The 18506-nt window shown below is 39.4% G+C and overlaps 1 protein-coding gene across 1 annotated transcript; it reads left to right on the top strand.

The window, feature by feature from the left end:
- The first annotated feature begins 2080 nt into the window (after positions 1 to 2080).
- On the top strand, positions 2081 to 4947 carry LOC149158804 (uncharacterized). Its single transcript, XM_089434103.1, has 4 exons — positions 2081 to 2738; positions 2809 to 3021; positions 3066 to 4050; positions 4767 to 4947. Exons 1-4 carry the CDS (start codon positions 2081 to 2083, stop codon positions 4945 to 4947), a joined length of 2037 nt encoding a protein of 678 aa, XP_089290229.1.
- Positions 4948 to 18506: the final 13559 nt, after the last annotated feature.

The following is an 18506-nucleotide window of genomic DNA, read 5'->3' as shown; positions in this document are numbered from 1 at the left end:
GAGATACAAAAAATGATGGCTGCCAACCCCCATTATGATTTTGAGGGTTCTTCCTCTATCCGTCAAACTGATACATCCAACCCTTTCCGATATGTTCCTACCTCTTTTGGTTCTGTTCAAGATAAGGGAAAGGGTAGAATGAAAAAGGGTGATGTGACTATCAAAAGTTATTTCACTCCCTCCTCTCCATCTGATGCAGGAGCATCCAGCTCCGAGGAGACAAAAGGTGGTTGACTGTCTCGAAAAGAAAACAAGAACAAGCCGAAGACTACATGTATTGCTGGACAGGTTATTAAACTTGTCATTTTTGGTTTCTTTTTGTTATTTGTTTCATTTTCCAGAAGGCCGTTAAAGACTGTAGGATTACAATTGTGAATTGTTTTAGTTTAGGAAAAAATTAGCGGTTAGTTATCATTTTTGTTAAAAAAAAAAAGGGAAAAGAACTGGCTAACAGTTGGACAGATTCTGGTTGAACACTTCAACCGAAAACAAGAAGCAGTTATACTTTCCAAGTACTAAAACAAAGAGAAAAATAGTTGGTAGGGAGAATCTCCAGTACGAAGTAACAGATAGGAAGACAGTCTTCTGTAATAAAGAAAACAAATTATTTACTTTGCCAACTAAGAATCCATTGCTAATTATTTCATACGTTGAGTCCTGTGTCTATTTCATACTTCCTTCTACTGTGAATAAAATGCATTTGAAACAATAAGACAGCAAGTTGTAACAGGGTTTACACAAGTCAAAAAGGGAAAAGCGTTGCTACAGGAAACCATTTCTAGCAAAGGAGGGAGAACCATTCAACAGTCACCGACGAACGACCAGGTAACGAATACGATGCCTTCAAACCATTTACAAAAATAATACAAGTACTGAAAGCAAATGTGAAACAGTTTAATTTAGTTAACCAGTTAACCACTGTCCATTACAAGCAAGAGCGCACAGAAAGACTTTCTGAGCAGACAACGCTCACCAAAAACAAATTTCTTTTAAACAAAACCTTTTAAGCTAAATACAACAGAGCAGGGCTATTCGAGCCATAAAGGATAGAGTGGAGCACAACCCAACTACAACTCAGGTGACTGCAACTATAAAGGAATGAGAACTAGGAATATCAGAACCCATCACAAACTAACAATCAAATCGTGGTCGGAAAGACCCTACCCGTTGTGTGAGTCTGGGCAGGTTTTGATCTGCTCCCCGGAGATTGCAGAGAGAGCAAACCCTCGGCGGCCAGCCACCTTAAACAACTTGAAAACAGAGGAGGACGAGGGTTAGTGCAGAACCGGAATGAGAGAATGAGCTAACCCAACAAACGAAACAAAGCCATAAGTACAATGGCGCTTACCTGTGGTTGATAAGGCGGCATTGCAAAACCGAAACTGACAACTAGAGCCTGATGACAAGGAACGAGTCCGTAAGAGACTGAAACAGGCGCAAAGGCAGAGTATGGCATAGAACAAGTGCATACCTCGGAGGCAAGGTCGAACGAATCGAGCTAGAAGCGCGGAGCTGGAGGTCACCCTGCCACAGTTAAAAACCAACAAGTTAACAGAGCCGAGAAACGAACCCATGCGAGAGAAACCGACCAGAGTAATAGCAACCATACCATAGCACAGGGCAGGGAACTGACGGTGTTGTCACCCTCATAGAAGCTCAACGCATAGAACAGAGGAAGCCCGGAGGCACCAACTCACCTCGGCAGAGCAGAACGAAGAGTCGAGCAAATGAACAAATGAGAATGACAACCAAACGGGGGTAGGGTTTGTTAAAAGGCGGGAGCGACCAGACCGAGGAGACCGACAGGTGGCGTCCCATGACCGGTGAGGAGGGACAGTAATCAATACAAGCAGATTGCAAGTGAGTCCAAATCCACGGAGGGTTTAATATCATCGCACCATAACATGACAGCTAATATAACCACATGTTAATCACCGAAGGGACAAGAGGGGCCTGTAACCTTAGCACGGTTACCAACTACGTTCACATTAATTTCCACACGATTGAAACAACACTACGCAACGTTGGAGGGCTGGGCCATCAAAAGTGGTATCAGAGCAGGTTTGCCGAATAGGAACAAATGGAGGTTGGCAGAAGAGGAAGAGCAGTCCGGAGAATAGCAGAAGAGGGACTCCGTGAGGAGATTCACGTTTTACGTGAAAGATTGGCAGTAGTAGAAGCTGGGGGAAGGAGAGACCCAACAGATGATAGTGATGAAGATGTGGCAGAACCAGAAGACGAGTTTGAAGGGGTGACACCGGAATTCCGGTTATTAAAGTCAGTTTTGCTGTCCAGTCATAAGCCAAAGCACGAGCTACCCACTTATGATGGAAGTTTGTCTGCAGATGTGTTACTGGAATGGTTGAGTGAAGTAAACAAATATATTGAGTTTGAGGAAACCAGTGAGGACAAGCAGGTGAAGTTCGCCGCCACAAAGTTGAAAGGACATGCGTCCTTGTGGTGGGATAGCATTCAGGTGGAAAGGAAAAGGCTACACAAACAGCCTATAAAGAAGTGGGCCAGGATGGAAGCAAAACTGAAGGAGAAGTTTCTGCCGAAAGACTATCAGATCATGTTGTATAGGCAGGTACAGAACTTGAAGCAAAGAGGGATGAATGTTAAGAAGTATACAGAAGAGTTCTATAAGTTGAATCTGCGAGTAGGGTATGTGGAAGATACCCCAGAAAAGACAGCCAGATTCGTGAATGGGTTGAGGGGGGAAATACTGGATGAAATCGGTATCCTCTCACCCAGAACTTTGGATGAAGCATACCAGTTTTCACTAAAGGCGGAGGAGAAAATTAACAGGAAACAGAATGCCAGGAGAGGAGGCGGAACTGGCAAGGGAAAAGGGAAGGTTTTTGGCAGAGGCAGAGGTGCAGGTTCAAGTGAAGAAGGCAGTAGTTCTAAGTCTGCAGGAACAGCAGAGAAGGACAATAGCACTAGAGGAGGATGACCGGCCCAGCGAGGGCGAGGAAATGGTCGGGCCAGGGGAACTGTCCAGTGCTATCGTTGCCACAAGTGGGGACACAAGTCGTATGACTGTCCTGAAGGTGAACTAGTAGGTGGGAGAGGAGCTTATGTTGCCCAGCCAGAGGATGCTGAGGCAACACCTCAGGAAGTGGAGAACGCACCAGAGATGGGTGAAGCTTTGGTGTTGAATAAGGTGTTGTTGAAACCAGCAAAAGAAATTGCAGAACCTGACCAGCGAAAGGCTTTGTTCCGAACAGTTTGCAAGTCACAGGGTAAGTGCTGCAAGCTGATCATCGACAGTGGAAGTACCGACAATTTAGTGGTTGTAGAGATGGTGGAGAAACTGGGATTGAAAAAGCTGAAGCACCCCACTCCCTACAAAGTGTCATGGCTGCAGAAAGGACATCAACTGTTAGTTGATGAACAGAGTGAGGTGGAGTTCCAGATAGGCAGGTATAAGGATAAAATTATCTGCGATGTTATGCCAATGGATGTCTGTCATATACTGCTAGGACGACCCTGGCAGTTTGACAGAAGCGCAGTTCATGACGGGAAAACAAACTGTTATAAGTTTTTCAAAGATGGGATCAAGCACACGCTTGTACCCATCAAAGAGGAGAGTGTAGCTGAAACCAGTGGGGTAAAAGCATTATTGATGGGCGGAAAAGAATTTATAAAACAGATTGAGGACAGTGATGTAAATTTTGCTGTCATAAGAAGGCCAAAGGCAGTGATACTGCATACACAGATTTCAGACTTGCCCGAGGAAATCCAAAATATGTTGCAGGATTTTGGAGACATCGTGGTGGATGACCTTCCGGATGAACTACCCACCAGGAGAGGTATTAGTCACTGTATTGACTTTATACCAGGGGCCAGTCTGCCAAATAAAGCAGCCTATCGTATGAGCCCTAAGGACCATGAAGAAATTAGGAAGCAGGTCCAGGAGTTGTTAGATAAAGGATTGATTAGAGAAAGCATGAGCCCCTGTGCAGTACCGACCGTTTTGGCTCCAAAGATAGGAGGAGAGTGGCGAATGTGCACGGATTCTAGAGCCATTAACAAAATTACTGTTAGGTACAGATTTCCATTGCCAAGAATGGATGATATGATGGACTGTTTGAGTGGGGCGGCTTATTTCTCGAAGATTGATTTGAAGAGTGGATATCACCAGATCCGAATTTGGGAAGGAGATGAGTGGAAGATAGCTTTCAAGACAAATGAAGGACTGTATGAGTGGCTGGTGATGCCATTTGGGTTGAGCAACGCTCCCAGTACTTTCATGCGCCTGATGAATGAGGTGCTGAAGGAATTCATTGGAAAGTTCGTAATAGTTTACTTGGATGACATTCTGATTTTTAGTAAAACTAAGGAAGAACATTTCAGGCATGTTCGAAGTGTGTTGAGGAAGCTGCAGCAAACAAGTTGCTGATCAATCTGAAAAAGTGTACTTTTTTTTAGCGGGAGTTAGTGTACCTGGGTTTTGTAATTGTGGAAAATGAACTGAAGATGGACCCAGAAAAGGTGGCAGCTATAGTTAGCTGGCCTTCTCCAAGAAGTTTATTTGAAGTCCGAAGTTTTCACGGACTAGCAAGTTTTTATAGGAAATTCATCAGGAATTTCAGTGAGATCTGCGCACCCATGCTGGATACAATCAAGAAGGCAAATCAGCCTTTTCACTGGACTGAAGCAGCGTAAAATAGTTTTCAGATTTTGAAAAGGAAGATTACTGAGAGGCCGATATTGAGGCTGCCTGACTTCAACAAACTTTTTCAAGTTCGTTGTGATGCCAGTGGTACAGCCATTGGGGCAGTGCTTAGTCAGGAGGATAGGCCAGTCGCGTATTTCAGTGAAAAGCTGAACGAGAGTAGACAGAAGTACTCAACCTATGACAAGGAGTTCTACGCAATTATACAAGCGTTAAAGCATTGGAGACATTACCTGTTGGGTAATGAGTGTTTTATTTACGGATAATTCTGCATTACAGTACATCGTGCAGCAACATAAATTGAACCATAAGCATGCAGCATGGGTTGAGTATCTTCAGAATTTCACATTTGTACTGAAACATATTAGTGGGCAAGCAAACAAGGTGGCAGATGCGCTGAGTAGGAGGACCCTACTCTTACAGGAAAGTACAATGCAAGTTTTAGGCTTTGAGCACCTGAGGGAACTGTATCAAATAGATGCAGATTTTAAGGAGGCCTATGAGGCCTGCCAAAACCCTCTGTTGAGAAATAGTAGCCTGTGGTTGGACTACAATTTACAGGAAGGGTTGTTGTTTAAGGGAGGACAGTTATGTATTCCCAACTGCTCTATGCGAGAGAACATTATTCAGGAAAAACACAGTGGGGTTCTGGCTGGACATTTTGGTATAGACAAGACACTTTCACAGGTAGGGCTTTTCTATTTTTGGCCAAAGTTGCAACGGGATGTACAGAGGTACGTAAGTAGGTGCAAGATTTGTCAACTAGCAAAGGGTCACAGTCAAAATACAGGTCTTTATTTACCATTACCCATTCCAAGCAGACCGTGGGACTCCGTCAGCTTGGATTTTGTTCTGGGCTTGCCTAAGACATAGCGGGGTTTCGATTCAGTAATGGTAGTGGTAGATTGATTTTCAAAGATGGCACACTTTATACCTTGCAAGAAAACCAGTGATGCTACTTATGTAGCACATTTGTTTTTTACCGAGATCGTTCGACTGCATGGTCTCCCAAGGTCCATCATCTCCGACAGGGACATAAAGTTCACTGGACATTTTTGGCGAACCCTGTGGAAAAAGTTAAACACCCAGTTACAGTTCAGCTCCGCTTACCACCCGCAGACCGATGGACAAACTGAAGTGGTAAACAGGAGTCTGGGAAATTTGCTACGGAGCTTGATAGGCGAAAATTCACGGATGTGGGACCGTGTACTTGCTCAGGCGGAATTCGCATATAACGATTCACCTAATCGCAGCACCGGTTATACTCCCTTCCAGATTTTATACGACATGCATCCACGTGGAGTGCATGAATTATGAGATTTGGGAAAGCTCGAAAAACGAAGTGCTGATGGGGAAGATTTCGCCAAGCAATGAGCAACTTACATGAGCAGGTAAAGCTAAAATTGCAGGACAGTAGTCAAAAGTATAAGCAACGAGCTGATTCAAAGCGTCGGGAAGTTCAGTTCAACGTTGGAGATGAAGTCCTTGCGTGAACAATTTCCAAAATGGGAATACAACAAGTTAAAGTATAAAAAGATCGGTCCCTGCAAAATCATTTGCAAGTTTCTGCAAATGCCTATGAGCTACAGTTGCCACCAGGGATCGGTATTTCTCCCATCTTTAATGTGGCAGATCTGTTCCCCTATGTCGCTGATCCGGAAGACAGTGCAGCAGCAAAGCCACCGCGGAACACCAATTGTGAGGAAAGTTCATGGATGAGACAGATGCCAATGGCACAACCCCTTGAGATCGAGAGGATCCTTGACACACAGGTAGCCAGGCGCACACGTAGGAAAGAATATCTGCGGTACTTGGTCAAGTGGAAGGATCGTCCGATAAGAGGACAGTTCGTGGCTCGACGCAACGCAGATACAGAAAGCAGGCTATTCTGTCGACGACCTCATGGAATGGAGCCATGACTTTTTGTCACCCCGGGAGCCTGATGCAGGAGCATCCAGCTCCGAGGAGATAGAAGGTGGTTGATTGTCTCAAAAAGAAAACAAGAACAAGCCAAAGACTACATGTATTGCTGGACAGGTTATTAAACTTGTCATTTTTGGTTTCTTTTTGTTATTTGTTTGATTTTCTAGAAGGCCATTAAAGACCGTAGGATTACAGTTGTGAATTGTTTTAGTTTAGGAAAAAATTAGCAGTTAGTTATCATTTTTGTTAAAAAAAGAAGGGAAAAGAACTGGCTAACAGTTGGACAGATTCTGGTTGAACACTTCAACCGAAAACAAGAAGCAGTTATACTTTCCAAGTACTAAAACAAAGAGAAAAATAGTTGGTAGGGAGAATCTCCAGTACGAAGTAACAGATAGGAAGACAGTCTTCTGTAATAAATAAAACAAATTATTTACTTTGCCAACTAAGAATCCATTGCTAATTATTTCATACGTTGAGTCCTGTGTCTATTTCATACTTCCTTCTACTGTGAATAAAATGCATTTGAAACAATAAGACAGCAAGCTGTAACAGGGTTTACACAAGTTGAAAAGGGAAAAGCGTTGCTACAGGAAACCATTTCCAGCAAAGGAGGGAGAACCATTCAACAGTCACCGACAAATGACCAGGTAACGAATACGATGCCTTCAAACCATTTACAAAAATAATACAAGTACTAAAAGCAAATGTGAAACAGTTTAATTCAGTTAACCAGTTAACCACTGTCCATTACAAGCAAGAGTGCACAGAAAGACTTTCTGAGCAGACAGCGCTCACCAAAAACAAATTTCTTTTAAACGAAACCTTTTAAGCTAAATACAACAGAGTAGGGCTATTCGAGCCATAAAGGACAGAGTGGAGCACAACCCAACTACAACTCAGGTGACTGCAACTATAAAGGAATGAGAACCAGGAATATCAGAACCCATCACAAACTAACAATCAAATCGTGGTCGGAAAGACCCTACCCATTGTGTGAGTCTGGGCGGGTTTTGATCTGCTCCTCGAAGATTGCAGAGAGAGCAAACCCTCGGCGGCAAGCCACCTTAAACAACCTGAAAACAGAGGAGGACGAGGGTTAGTGCAGAACCGGAATGAGAGAATGAGCTAACCCAGCAAACGAAACAAAGCCATAAGTACAATGGTGCTTACCTGTGGTTGATAAGGCGGCATTGCAAAACCGAAACCGACAACCAGAGCCTGATGACAAGGAACGAGTCCATAAGAGACTGAGACAGGGGCGAAGGTAGAGTATGGCATAGAACAAGTGCATACCTCGGAGGCAAGGTCGAACGAATCGAGCCAGAAGCGCAGAACTGGAGGTCACCCTACCACAGTTAAAAACCAACAAGTTAACAGAGCCGAGAAACGAACCCATGCGACAGAAACCGACCAGAGTAACAACAACCATACCATAGCACAGGGCAGGGAACTGACGGTGTTGTCGCCCTCATAGAAGCTCAACGCACAGAACAGAGGAAGCCCGTAGGCACCAACTCACCTCGGCAGAGCAGAACGAAGAGTCGAGCAAATGAACAAATGAGAATGACAACCAAACGGGGGTAGGGTTTGTCAAAAGGCGGGAGCGACTAGACCGAGGAGACCGGCAGGTGACGTCCCATGACCGGTGAGGAGGGACAGTAATCAATACAAGCAGATTGCAAGTGAGTCCAAATCCACAGAGGGTTTAATATCATCGCACCATAACATGACAGCTAATATAACCACAGGTTAATCACCGAAGGGACAAGAGGGGCGTGTAACCTTAGCACGGTTACCAACTACATTCACATTAATTTCCACACGATTGAAACAACACTATGCAACGTTGGAGGGCTGGGCCATCACCATCAGATGCACATGGTCCTGAAGTTATTAAAACTCAAATACAACCCACTTTAGATGACCATTAGAAGAAAGAATTGAGGGAGACTGCTTGTGAGTACATAGCTAGATGGTGGTATGATGCTGATATCCCCTTTAATGCTGCTCGTTCACCATATTATGAGCCTATGTTTGATGCCATACATGCTGCTGGAAAAGGCTTCAAAGGCCCTACTATGCATGAGCTAAGGGGGTTTCGTTTGCAGAAAGAAATTCAATCCATTAATGAGTATTTGCAAGAGTTCAGGGACTCATGGGCAAGAACAGGGTGTACCATCATGTCAGATGGATGGACTGATCAAAGAAACCGTACCATCATAAACTTTCTTGTCTTCTGCCCACAGGGAACCATGTTTTTAAAATCAGTTGATGCATCTGATAAGGTAAAAGATGGCCACTTGTTGTTTCAGCTATTGGATCAGGTTGTTGAGGAGGTGGGGGTGGCTAATGTTGTTCAAATCATCACAGATAATGCCTCTAACTATGTTCTTGCTGGTAAACTGTTAGAGGAAAAACACAAGACCATCTTTTGGACCCCATGCACTGCACATTGCATAGACCTCATGCTTGAGGATATTGGAAAATTAGATTGGGTCAAAAACACTATAGATCATGCCAAAAGCATAACAAAATTTATCTACAATCATACATTGGTTTTGAGCCTCATGAGGAAACACACTAGGGGCAAGGATATTATTAGGCCTGCCATCACTAGATTTGCTACACATTTTTTGACATTGCAATCTATGCTTTCCCAACATAGAAACTTGCAAAAGATTTTTTCCTGTGATGAATGGAATCAAAGCAATTGGTCTAACAAACTAGAAGGCAAAGAATTGAAAAGGAAAGTCCATGAAGAAACTTTTTGGAGAAAGGCAGCAGAGATTGTGAAGCTTGCTGAGCCACTAGTTAAGGTGTTGCGGTTGGTGGATGGGGAAAGGTTGGCTATGGGCTTCATTTATGAGGCTATGGATCAAGCAAATGAGCAAATAAAGACGGTATACAAGGATAGAGTGGCAAAGTATGGGCCCATTTGGGCAATCATTGATGAAAGGTGGAACAATCAACTCCATCGCCCTATACATGCAGATGGGTATTTTTTGAACCCACGGTATCATTATAAAGCTAAGGAGTGAAGAGCTTTTAGGGGGGAGGTCAGAGATGGACTGGTTGATTGCATTGAACGTATGATCCCATTGGAGTCTGATCAGCTGGAGATACACTGACAGGCTAATATCTTCAGCAATGCAACAGGTACCTTTGGGAAGAACCTAGCAAAGATTGCAAGAGAAGCAGATGAGCCAGGTAAACAAAAATTTCAATTTTCAAATTCTTAATAGTTTTACTTTTTTTTTTAAAGTTTGTTAAATCGTTTATAATTTGAAAGTTAGATATAATTTGTAATTTTGTTGAGCTAACTCATTACACTCCTATGTTTTTTGCAGCACAATGGTGGGAGGCCTTTGGTGGCCATTGTCCTGAATTGTAAAGGTTTGCAATTCGTATTTTGAGTCAAACTTGCAGTGCATCTGGGTGTGAGCGCAATTGGTCTATCTTTGAGAGGATTCACACAAAGAAGAGAAACCATTTGGATCAAAAATGGTTAAATGATCTAGGTTATGTCCAATACAACCTTCGGCTCAGATGAAACCATTTGTTGAACAAAAGACCTGATTCAGATCCCATTGTGTTGGAAGACATTGATCCAACATCAGATTGGGTAGTGGAGAGTCATCCAGCAGAGTTTGATCCTGATGAGGATCTTGATGTAGATTTAGATATGGAGACATCAGTTGAACTTGAACATGTTGTTCAACTTCAGCTTGTTTAGTTGAATGCAGATCCCAATCCACCAGCCTCAGTCTCACAGCCAGCAAGGACTCCAGTTGTAGGTGCTTCCTCTGCTCAGCCACGACAGAAGCGCAGCCGCATATCTACTCTATCTCAGCTTGCATCTGTTGCAGTTGCACAGCCTGCTAGTGGTACCACTTCTACAGTTGCAGTTGGAGATGATGATGATGAGGAGGAGCCATGGGGCCCCCTGTCTGACTCTGATGATGATGATCCAGAGATTGATCGACATGATCTTGGCTCCTCTGACAGTAGGTACTAGCGAGTAGTATTGTAGTACTAGTACTAGAGTCTGGTCACCGTCACAGTTTACTTTTGTTGTAGAGGCCATTTCTAGCCTCCTTGGTTATGTGTTTTTTGTTTTGAGTCTTTGATCATGTATGACAGTTGACTATGTATTGCCATTGGGTACCAGTTTGATATAATGGATTGGTTCATGAGCCTACTTTGATCATATGTTGTCTTCCATCTATATTATAATGCTGTGTGTTTGGAAACATGAATGAAAATCTTTAAAATTAAGTTTGAAATCTTTAAAATTATGTTTTTTTATAAAAAAAATAAATATTTAATGTATTTTTTACAACGACCAAGTCATTGAAATCGAGTCGGCCGAGTCATTACCGTTTCGGAGTCGGAGTCGGAGTTGGAGTCTTAAAACTATGATATATATATATATATATATATATGTGTGTGTGTGTGTGTGTGTGTTTATATTACATTTTTTAATGTGTAAATGGATTAAATTCCTTGAAAATCTCTTTGAGCACTTGGATTGTGTAAAATACACAACCTAAACTTACATTTGCAATAAATGTTTTCCAGATTGCAAATGACTAAAAAATATACCTAAAAAGAGACCAAAATGATAATAGTTAGAGATTAAGAATAGTTGAATTAATGAAAACCCAATTTTTTTTAAAGCATGTATTAATTTTATAATAAGCACTGAAATAATTACACATTTTTTTTTTTTTTTTTGGCTATATATATATATATATATATATATATATATATATAGTTTACCTATATTAAAATATTTTTAGAAAATATCAAAATTATATATATATATATATATATATATATATGTATAAGTTGATATAAATTATGTTATTCCACATTAATATCTAAATAATTTATGGTTAAGAGTGAGATATTTTTTTATATCTTTTAGGTTAACATGTCAACAACAATAGCAATATGATCATTGATATTTTATAATGCTTTTGTTTAAAATTAATTAAATAGATATATTCATTTTTGTTTTTAACAAAAAAAACCCAATAAACATAATGAAAGTGCGATAATTGATATTTCATAATGCTTTTAATTAAAACTAATCATTCATATATATATATATATATATTTGACATTGTTTTTTATTTAAAAACTATTTCATTTTTATTTTTAAAGGAATATGTTAATCCAAAATTAAGCCGGAAAAAAATTACACATCTTAATCAAATTAAACAAAAAAATGTATCTTCAAAAATAATAATATCTTTTAGAATATTGAAAATTCGTTTTTTAATAAAAAATAATATTATTTTTAAGTAAATAAATTTTGAAATATATATATATATATATATATATATATATATATATATATATATCTATTCTAAAATAATAATTCATTACCATTAAATTTTAAATAATATTACTATTAATAATTTGGTTTTTAAACCCAACTTCCCATTAAGCAATCCTAATCAATACTAATCGTTCTTTAATTTTTGAATAAAAGTTCTACTCATTAAAAATGAATGAAAATTTCCCCGATTTAATAGCCATCAGCCATCATTGAGCGAAAACATTTTGGGCGTGGTTTCACTGATACTGAAATGATGAAAGTTATAAGAAATATAATTTTTTATATAAAATGTTTGAATATACTAATCGTTCTTTAATTTTTGAATAAAAGTTCTAATCATTAAAAATAAATGAAAATTTCCCTGATTTAATAGCCATCAGCCATCATTGAGCGAAATCATTTTGGGCGTGGTTTCAGTGATACTGAAATGATGAAAGTCATAAGAAATATAATTTTTTATATAAAATGTTTGATGATGACACCCCGGCCTCGGCCTCGGCCTCCGTCATGACCCGCCACTTTGAATTTAATTCCATGCCTCGAGCTTCCCTTTAGACGGCGCGACGAGAATCACTATGTCAGACATAAGGCCGTATTGCTTCCGGTTGCAAAAGTTTTCCGACAACAATTCCGATAACGGATGCCAACGTCTGTCTTGTGAGAATAATGCAGAAATAGAATTAGTTGTGAATTGGTTGAACAGAATTAGTTATGAATTAGTTAGGAATTGGTTGCCAGAATTAGTTGTGAGTTTCCTATATAAGGGTGATGTAATTGAGCAAATTAATCAATGAAATTGTGTCAGTTTTCTGTTTTAAGTTGGTATCGGAGCTCAGGGTTTGAGCTGGGGTGAGAGCGCAGGTGAGGAAGGCCCAGTGGTGTTTGCGTGAGGCCGGATCTGCTGTTGAAGAGTGAACTTGTTTGTGCCACCTGCGAAGCTGTGGAACCGAGTGTTTTGTCTGGAGATGCCGAGAGCCCTGAGACCCGCTAGAGACAGTCTGCGTGAAGGCAAGCACATTGCTGGGTGAAGGGAGAATCTGCCTGCATGAGTGTTATTTCGCTGTTCGAACATTCAACGCCGTGGAGAGTGAGCCGTGGAGCGAGACAGGAGCAGAGGCTGCGTGAAGCGTGAGCCGTGAGGTGCTGTGTGAGCAGTTGCTGGGCACCAACAGTGAGCCGAAGTGCGTCCAGAAGAAGACGAAGGCTGCGTGGAGACTGGCGTATACCGTTGCTGTAGTTTTAAGATTGCGTGGAGTGCTGCATTGCGTGGAGTCCCTGTCCAGAATATTGCCTGGTGCTGTCGAAGACTGTTTTTTTTTTTGCAAGCTTACTGTGGTCATATTCTTTTTCAGTCGGCCCGGTTTTCTTTGTTTTGTTGCAAAAACTTGTGTAAGTGGGTCTTGTTCAAGAGAGTGCTGTTAGTGAGCACCATTTGTGACAGCTGGTCTGATTGGAGGAGCCCGGAGGGCCAAGGAGAGCAGAGAGAGGCCGTAGAAAAGGCGTTTTGTTTCTTTTATTTGAAGTGTGATAAAGCTCACTGATATGTCTATTATTTTATACTTTTTTGACAATGATCTTTTTAATGATCATTTTCTCATGAACCCATTTGGGATTAGTAGTGTTGTTGAGTCCATTGACAAAGAGTTTCATGTTGTTGAAGATCATGTCCCTGAAGAAATCACTCATGTTGTTGAGGATCACGCTGTTGAAGAAATCACTGAGATTAAAACTTGCCCGGTTGTTAGAAGTTTTATTGGATCTACTTTCAAGATGACTCCTACATTGGAGGATACTACCATGGATGTTCTTCGAAGGCCGCTCATGTTCAAAGATGACTGCATTTTGGTGACTCCTTCGTTGGTTCCTCATGGAGAGTGGGGAGAACATGAATTAAATTACCTCGTTCGATATCTTGCATTGCCTCTCAATCCAAAAGAGGTTGTTGACGTTAAGTATGTAAGCAAGGAGCAAAGGAATTTCATAAGGAAACCCAAAAAGGTGAAGATGAAACTGCACCAGCAATGGAAAAGGAACAAGCATGGACCTTTTAATAAGAAGGCAAAAATGAAATGTTTTGTTGTAAGCCTAGCTGAGACTTAGACCAGCAGGCAAGTTACAGTTTAAGTCGTCATGATTAAGAATATAGTTTCTTGTATATCGTGCTATAGTATATGTTATATAGTTGGAATTAAGGGGGAGTGGTAGAAAGGCATTAATTCCAACTACCCTCTGTTAATGCAGTAGCTAGAATCAATCTAGAGAATACAACAGATGTTCAAAGTACAAGTTCTAGAAGTCAGGTATGGTAGAAAATCCATTTCTCCATTAAGGGAGGATGTGAGAATAATGCAGAAATAGAATTAGTTGTGAATTGGTTGAACAGAATTAGTTATGAATTAGTTAGGAATTGGTTGCCAGAATTAGTTGTGAGTTTCCTATATAAGGGTGATGTAATTGAGCAAATTAATCAATGAAATTCTGTCGTTTTCTGTTTTAAGTTGTCTATATAAACGGAGAACGAGAGGTGGGACCAACCAGCCACGTAAGTAGATTGTGAGAATCTGCAATCGGGTTAAGGGTTCCGTTAGATGTAACGTTTGGCCCAGCCTGCAAGTGCACTACCACTATGATCACGACCGGCATGGATAATGGAACCTTTCATATTTAAGCCCTCTACGAAGGTGGCAGAATAATCTTGAAACAAAGGCATTTCTAAATGAGGTCGGTGTGGACGCAGGGTGATGAACACAGCCATGCATGCAAAGGGCTCTCCTAGGCAATGATACATACCCTGAGGGATTTAAAGCAGGCATACTCACACCCTGGGTCATTTGATGCTCGTCGCGCCATAACTTTTCATGATTTGTACTGGGGATGGAACGAATGTACATGGGAAGCCAGATGACTATTCATCATTAACATGCCATCACAGTGAATGATCACCCGTAGTGGGCGAATGGATTATAATTTATTACTCAGTCTGGCTAGTTCAAAACACGTCAATCTAATACTACCTGATACTTTCTATGTGATTTTCTCCTCAAATTTCCATGAATTAAGAAGATAATAATTAATAAATAAATATATCAAAATGTTGATGAAAAAGTTTAGAATTGAGAATTTATTATTTTGAAATTTTATAAATTATAATTTATTAAAAAATTAATGATAAAAAATATTAAATATAAAAAAATATACAAGATTTTACAAACTGCAATATTCTTGTTCTCATTTTCATTTTCTAAAAACACTTGCACTTTCATTCTTAATATCATCTTCATTATATTGTTATTCTTAATCATCATCTTATTATTAGTGAGTGCATGGCCAAGGATTATAACACCTTTTTCAAGATGAAAGTCCCTTGACATCCAAGTATTTTGGTGAGTTTTTTTTAACTTTAATCAAAGTTTATGGCAAATGTTGAATATTCTTAATTTTTTAGTAAATTGAAATATAATATAATTTTTTTGTTTTTTGTTTTTTTGTTTTTTTTTTCTTTTCAGTAGTTGGTAGTGCCTAACAAAACATTTTAAAATAAAAAAGAATAAATTTGTAAGTGGTTGTTCCATTTGTAAGTGTTGTGACAATGGCATTGACACAGTGCATATAGTGCTTTGCGCAACTAAGTAAGGTGGCAATACGTTACTTTACGTAAGGTGGGGGATAGGGAACATTTCATTGGTGAGTACCTTGTTTGAGAGTGACATTGACACTTAAAAAAATGCATTCTAAACTTTTACAAATTTAGTTGTGCAAGAGAAAAAGTACATGGAGGTCTAAGTAAGGTGGCAATACGTTACTTTACGTAAGGTGGGGGATAGGGAACATTTCATTGGTGAGTACCTTCTTTGAGAGTGACATTGACACTTAAAAAAATGCATTCTAAACTTTTACAAATTTAGTTGTGCAAGAGAAAAAGTACATGGAGGTGGAGCCGTGAATCTGTGTGTAATGAAGGATGTGTGGAAGAGGGGTACTTCCACATAAATTCAAATTAGTGCTTTATATTATTAAAGTTTGGGACATGAATTTAATTTTAGCTCATTTTAATTGATATCATGATGCAAAAGTGACACTAACACATGGACTACTAGTGCATTTCATTTTAAACTTTCTTCTATTTTAAATCTTTATAAATTTAGCTATGTGGGAGAATAGGTGCATGAAAACATAAATTTGTGCGTAATGAAGGATGTGTGTAATGAAGGACGTGTGTAAGAGGCGGTATGTGCTAGAGAACGAGGGTGTAAAGGGAAATTTCTTCCATATACATAAAATTATTTTAACATTAAGCAGAAACTTAGTGTTGAATATTAAATGAAATGTCATTTTTAAAAAACTTAACATCTAGTATTAAAAGAAGTGTTTTCTTAATGTGTGTGAGAAATAAGTGTTGTGCAGGGAAATGGTTATGTGGAGTAAGGAATAGAAACTTTGATTCTCAATGTTGTTCATTTTTGCATACATTTCCCCTTTCGAGACTTCTTCCACATACCTCTCAACAAAATTAATTACCAATATTGAATTATTAAAGTTTGGGGAATCAAAAGTTTGGTTTTTAATGTATATTGACTTATGTTGACGTGGGCTCCTTTTATTTGATATTAGGATGCAAAGAAGTTGCGTCAACATTACTTTGTTGATCATTTGTTGTACGGTTTAAATTTTTTATCAAAGTAGAAACAATGAATCTTGGTATGCATGCTTGATGAATACTTTTTTCATTTATAGTATGACATTTGTGAATTAAATACTTACTATCCACTATTAAATGAAGTGTCTTTTAATGTGCGTGATGAAAAGTTGTTGTGTGAGTAAACAAGTGCATGGAAAGATGAACATAAACTTTCTCCTTGGATGTTATTATTTTCATGAGTTTTTTGTAACTTTAACCAATGTTTTGGGAAAATGCTAAACATTCCTATTTTTTGGAAATCTTACTTCTAGTTCCCCATTAGTTGAACGAGCCTCGATGTGACACAACTCCCTTGTGGAGCTCAATTTTTTTCCATATTTTTCATTGCCTCACAAATCATTTTAAAATAAAAAAAAGGCTAATTTTGTAAGTGGTCATTCCGTTGATCAGTTATTTGATATTGGCATTGATGTAGTGATCTAAGAAGCTCCATTACATAAGAAACGGGGGTCGGGGGGTGGGTTTATTTTTTCATTTTAAAATTTACAAATTTAGTTAGGCGAGAGAATAGGTACATGGAGATGTGAATGTGTGATAAATGAAATACGTGTAGAAGAGGGTGTATGTATGCATAGGATAATGGGGGTGCAAGAGGATACATTTCCACTTTGCACATTTCTTCTGCATACCTCTCAATACTACATATTAATTGTAGTTCCCCTCTCTAGTTGATTGACCTTGATATGACATTAGCATTGATATATGCCTTAAGGCTCACACATTATTCTTGGAGGACCTCAGGTCGAGGATACAAATACTTGACTCTTACTATTAGTGATGTGATGGATGTGTTTGTTTCCTAGTCGATGTTATGATGATGATAGGTGTGATGGATATTAATGTTTTCTAGTTGATGTTACGATGATAATAGCTATGATGGATATATTGTGTTTTCTATTTGATGTTATGATGATAAAAGTTGTGATGCATGTGTATTATGAGTATGTCTATTTTTTATATGTATTCATTATGTTGGTTATTGACATTAGTTATAGCTCATGATGAACCATGATGTTGATGACAATTTCATGTTAACATATGATATTACGTCAATGACTAACATTGTGAAACATTATTATTGATTATTATCGAGTATGGAAGGGGATGATCAGATGCACGAATATGTGATGAGGCGACGACCTTTGGTTTGATGGAATTCAATACTTTGTGTTTGAAATTTTAAAGTTAAGTTTTAATTTGTGCTGTAAATTTTAATGACATGTTAGTGGCTACATGCATAGGTTAGTTGCTTAGCCAAATGATTCACACATGGGTAATGAGGTTGTATGGATAGATGGAACCTTATGGGAGGGGTGGTACGGTGTCCCTGATTCCACTCGCTAGCACTCCCGCCGTGCCTTGGGTTGCAAGGGTTGGGATAACTTCTCCTTGAATATCATGTTTCCAAGGGGTCAAGCCCCATATTATGTCACTCACAAGGATTTTTACTTAGGGGTGTGCATCGAGGTGGATTCTTCAATCCTTAGCACCATTAGTCTCACTATAAGGGGAAACATAGGAGAAGACAATGGTCTTCATCGTTGCACCTAGATCTTTCCCTCATAGTCACTAGATGCTTAAAGGGAAAGTAGTAGAGCACCCTGGAACTTGAAGGGAAGTTCTTGAAGGGCACATGTGAGTTGGCACACTTGGCATCGAGAAGAAACTACTAAGTATAATCAAGATATGAATATCCTACTAATATAAATAAGGTGGTAAATGAGGTTTAAGAACCAAGGTAATTAAATCAAGAATAAAACTTGGGGTAAAGGGAGAATAGGAAGAAAAAAATATTGTACCACTTGAGAACTCTAGCCTTCCCATGTTGGAAAAAATTACATATATAATGTGCATGT

This window comes from Pinus tabuliformis, chromosome 5_2 (assembly GCF_031772625.1).
Source record: "Pinus tabuliformis cultivar Carrire ecotype Pingquan chromosome 5_2, CPIR1, whole genome shotgun sequence".
Lineage (NCBI taxonomy): Eukaryota > Viridiplantae > Streptophyta > Pinopsida > Pinales > Pinaceae > Pinus > Pinus tabuliformis.
The sequence above is the reverse complement of the archived record's forward strand: the minus strand, read 5'-3'. Positions and strand labels throughout refer to the sequence as shown.

Bases quoted from the DNA above. Each gene is read 5' to 3' on its own strand.
- LOC149158804 (XM_089434103.1), top strand. From the start codon at position 2,081: ATGGAGGTTGGCAGAAGAGGAAGAGCAGTCCGGAGAATAGCAGAAGAG. The intron at 2,739-2,808 runs GTATCCTCTCAC...GAAAATTAACAG, and splicing joins GGAAATACTGGATGAAATCG to GAAACAGAATGCCAGGAGAG. The intron at 3,022-3,065 runs GTGGGGACACAA...GTGAACTAGTAG, and splicing joins CAGTGCTATCGTTGCCACAA to GTGGGAGAGGAGCTTATGTT.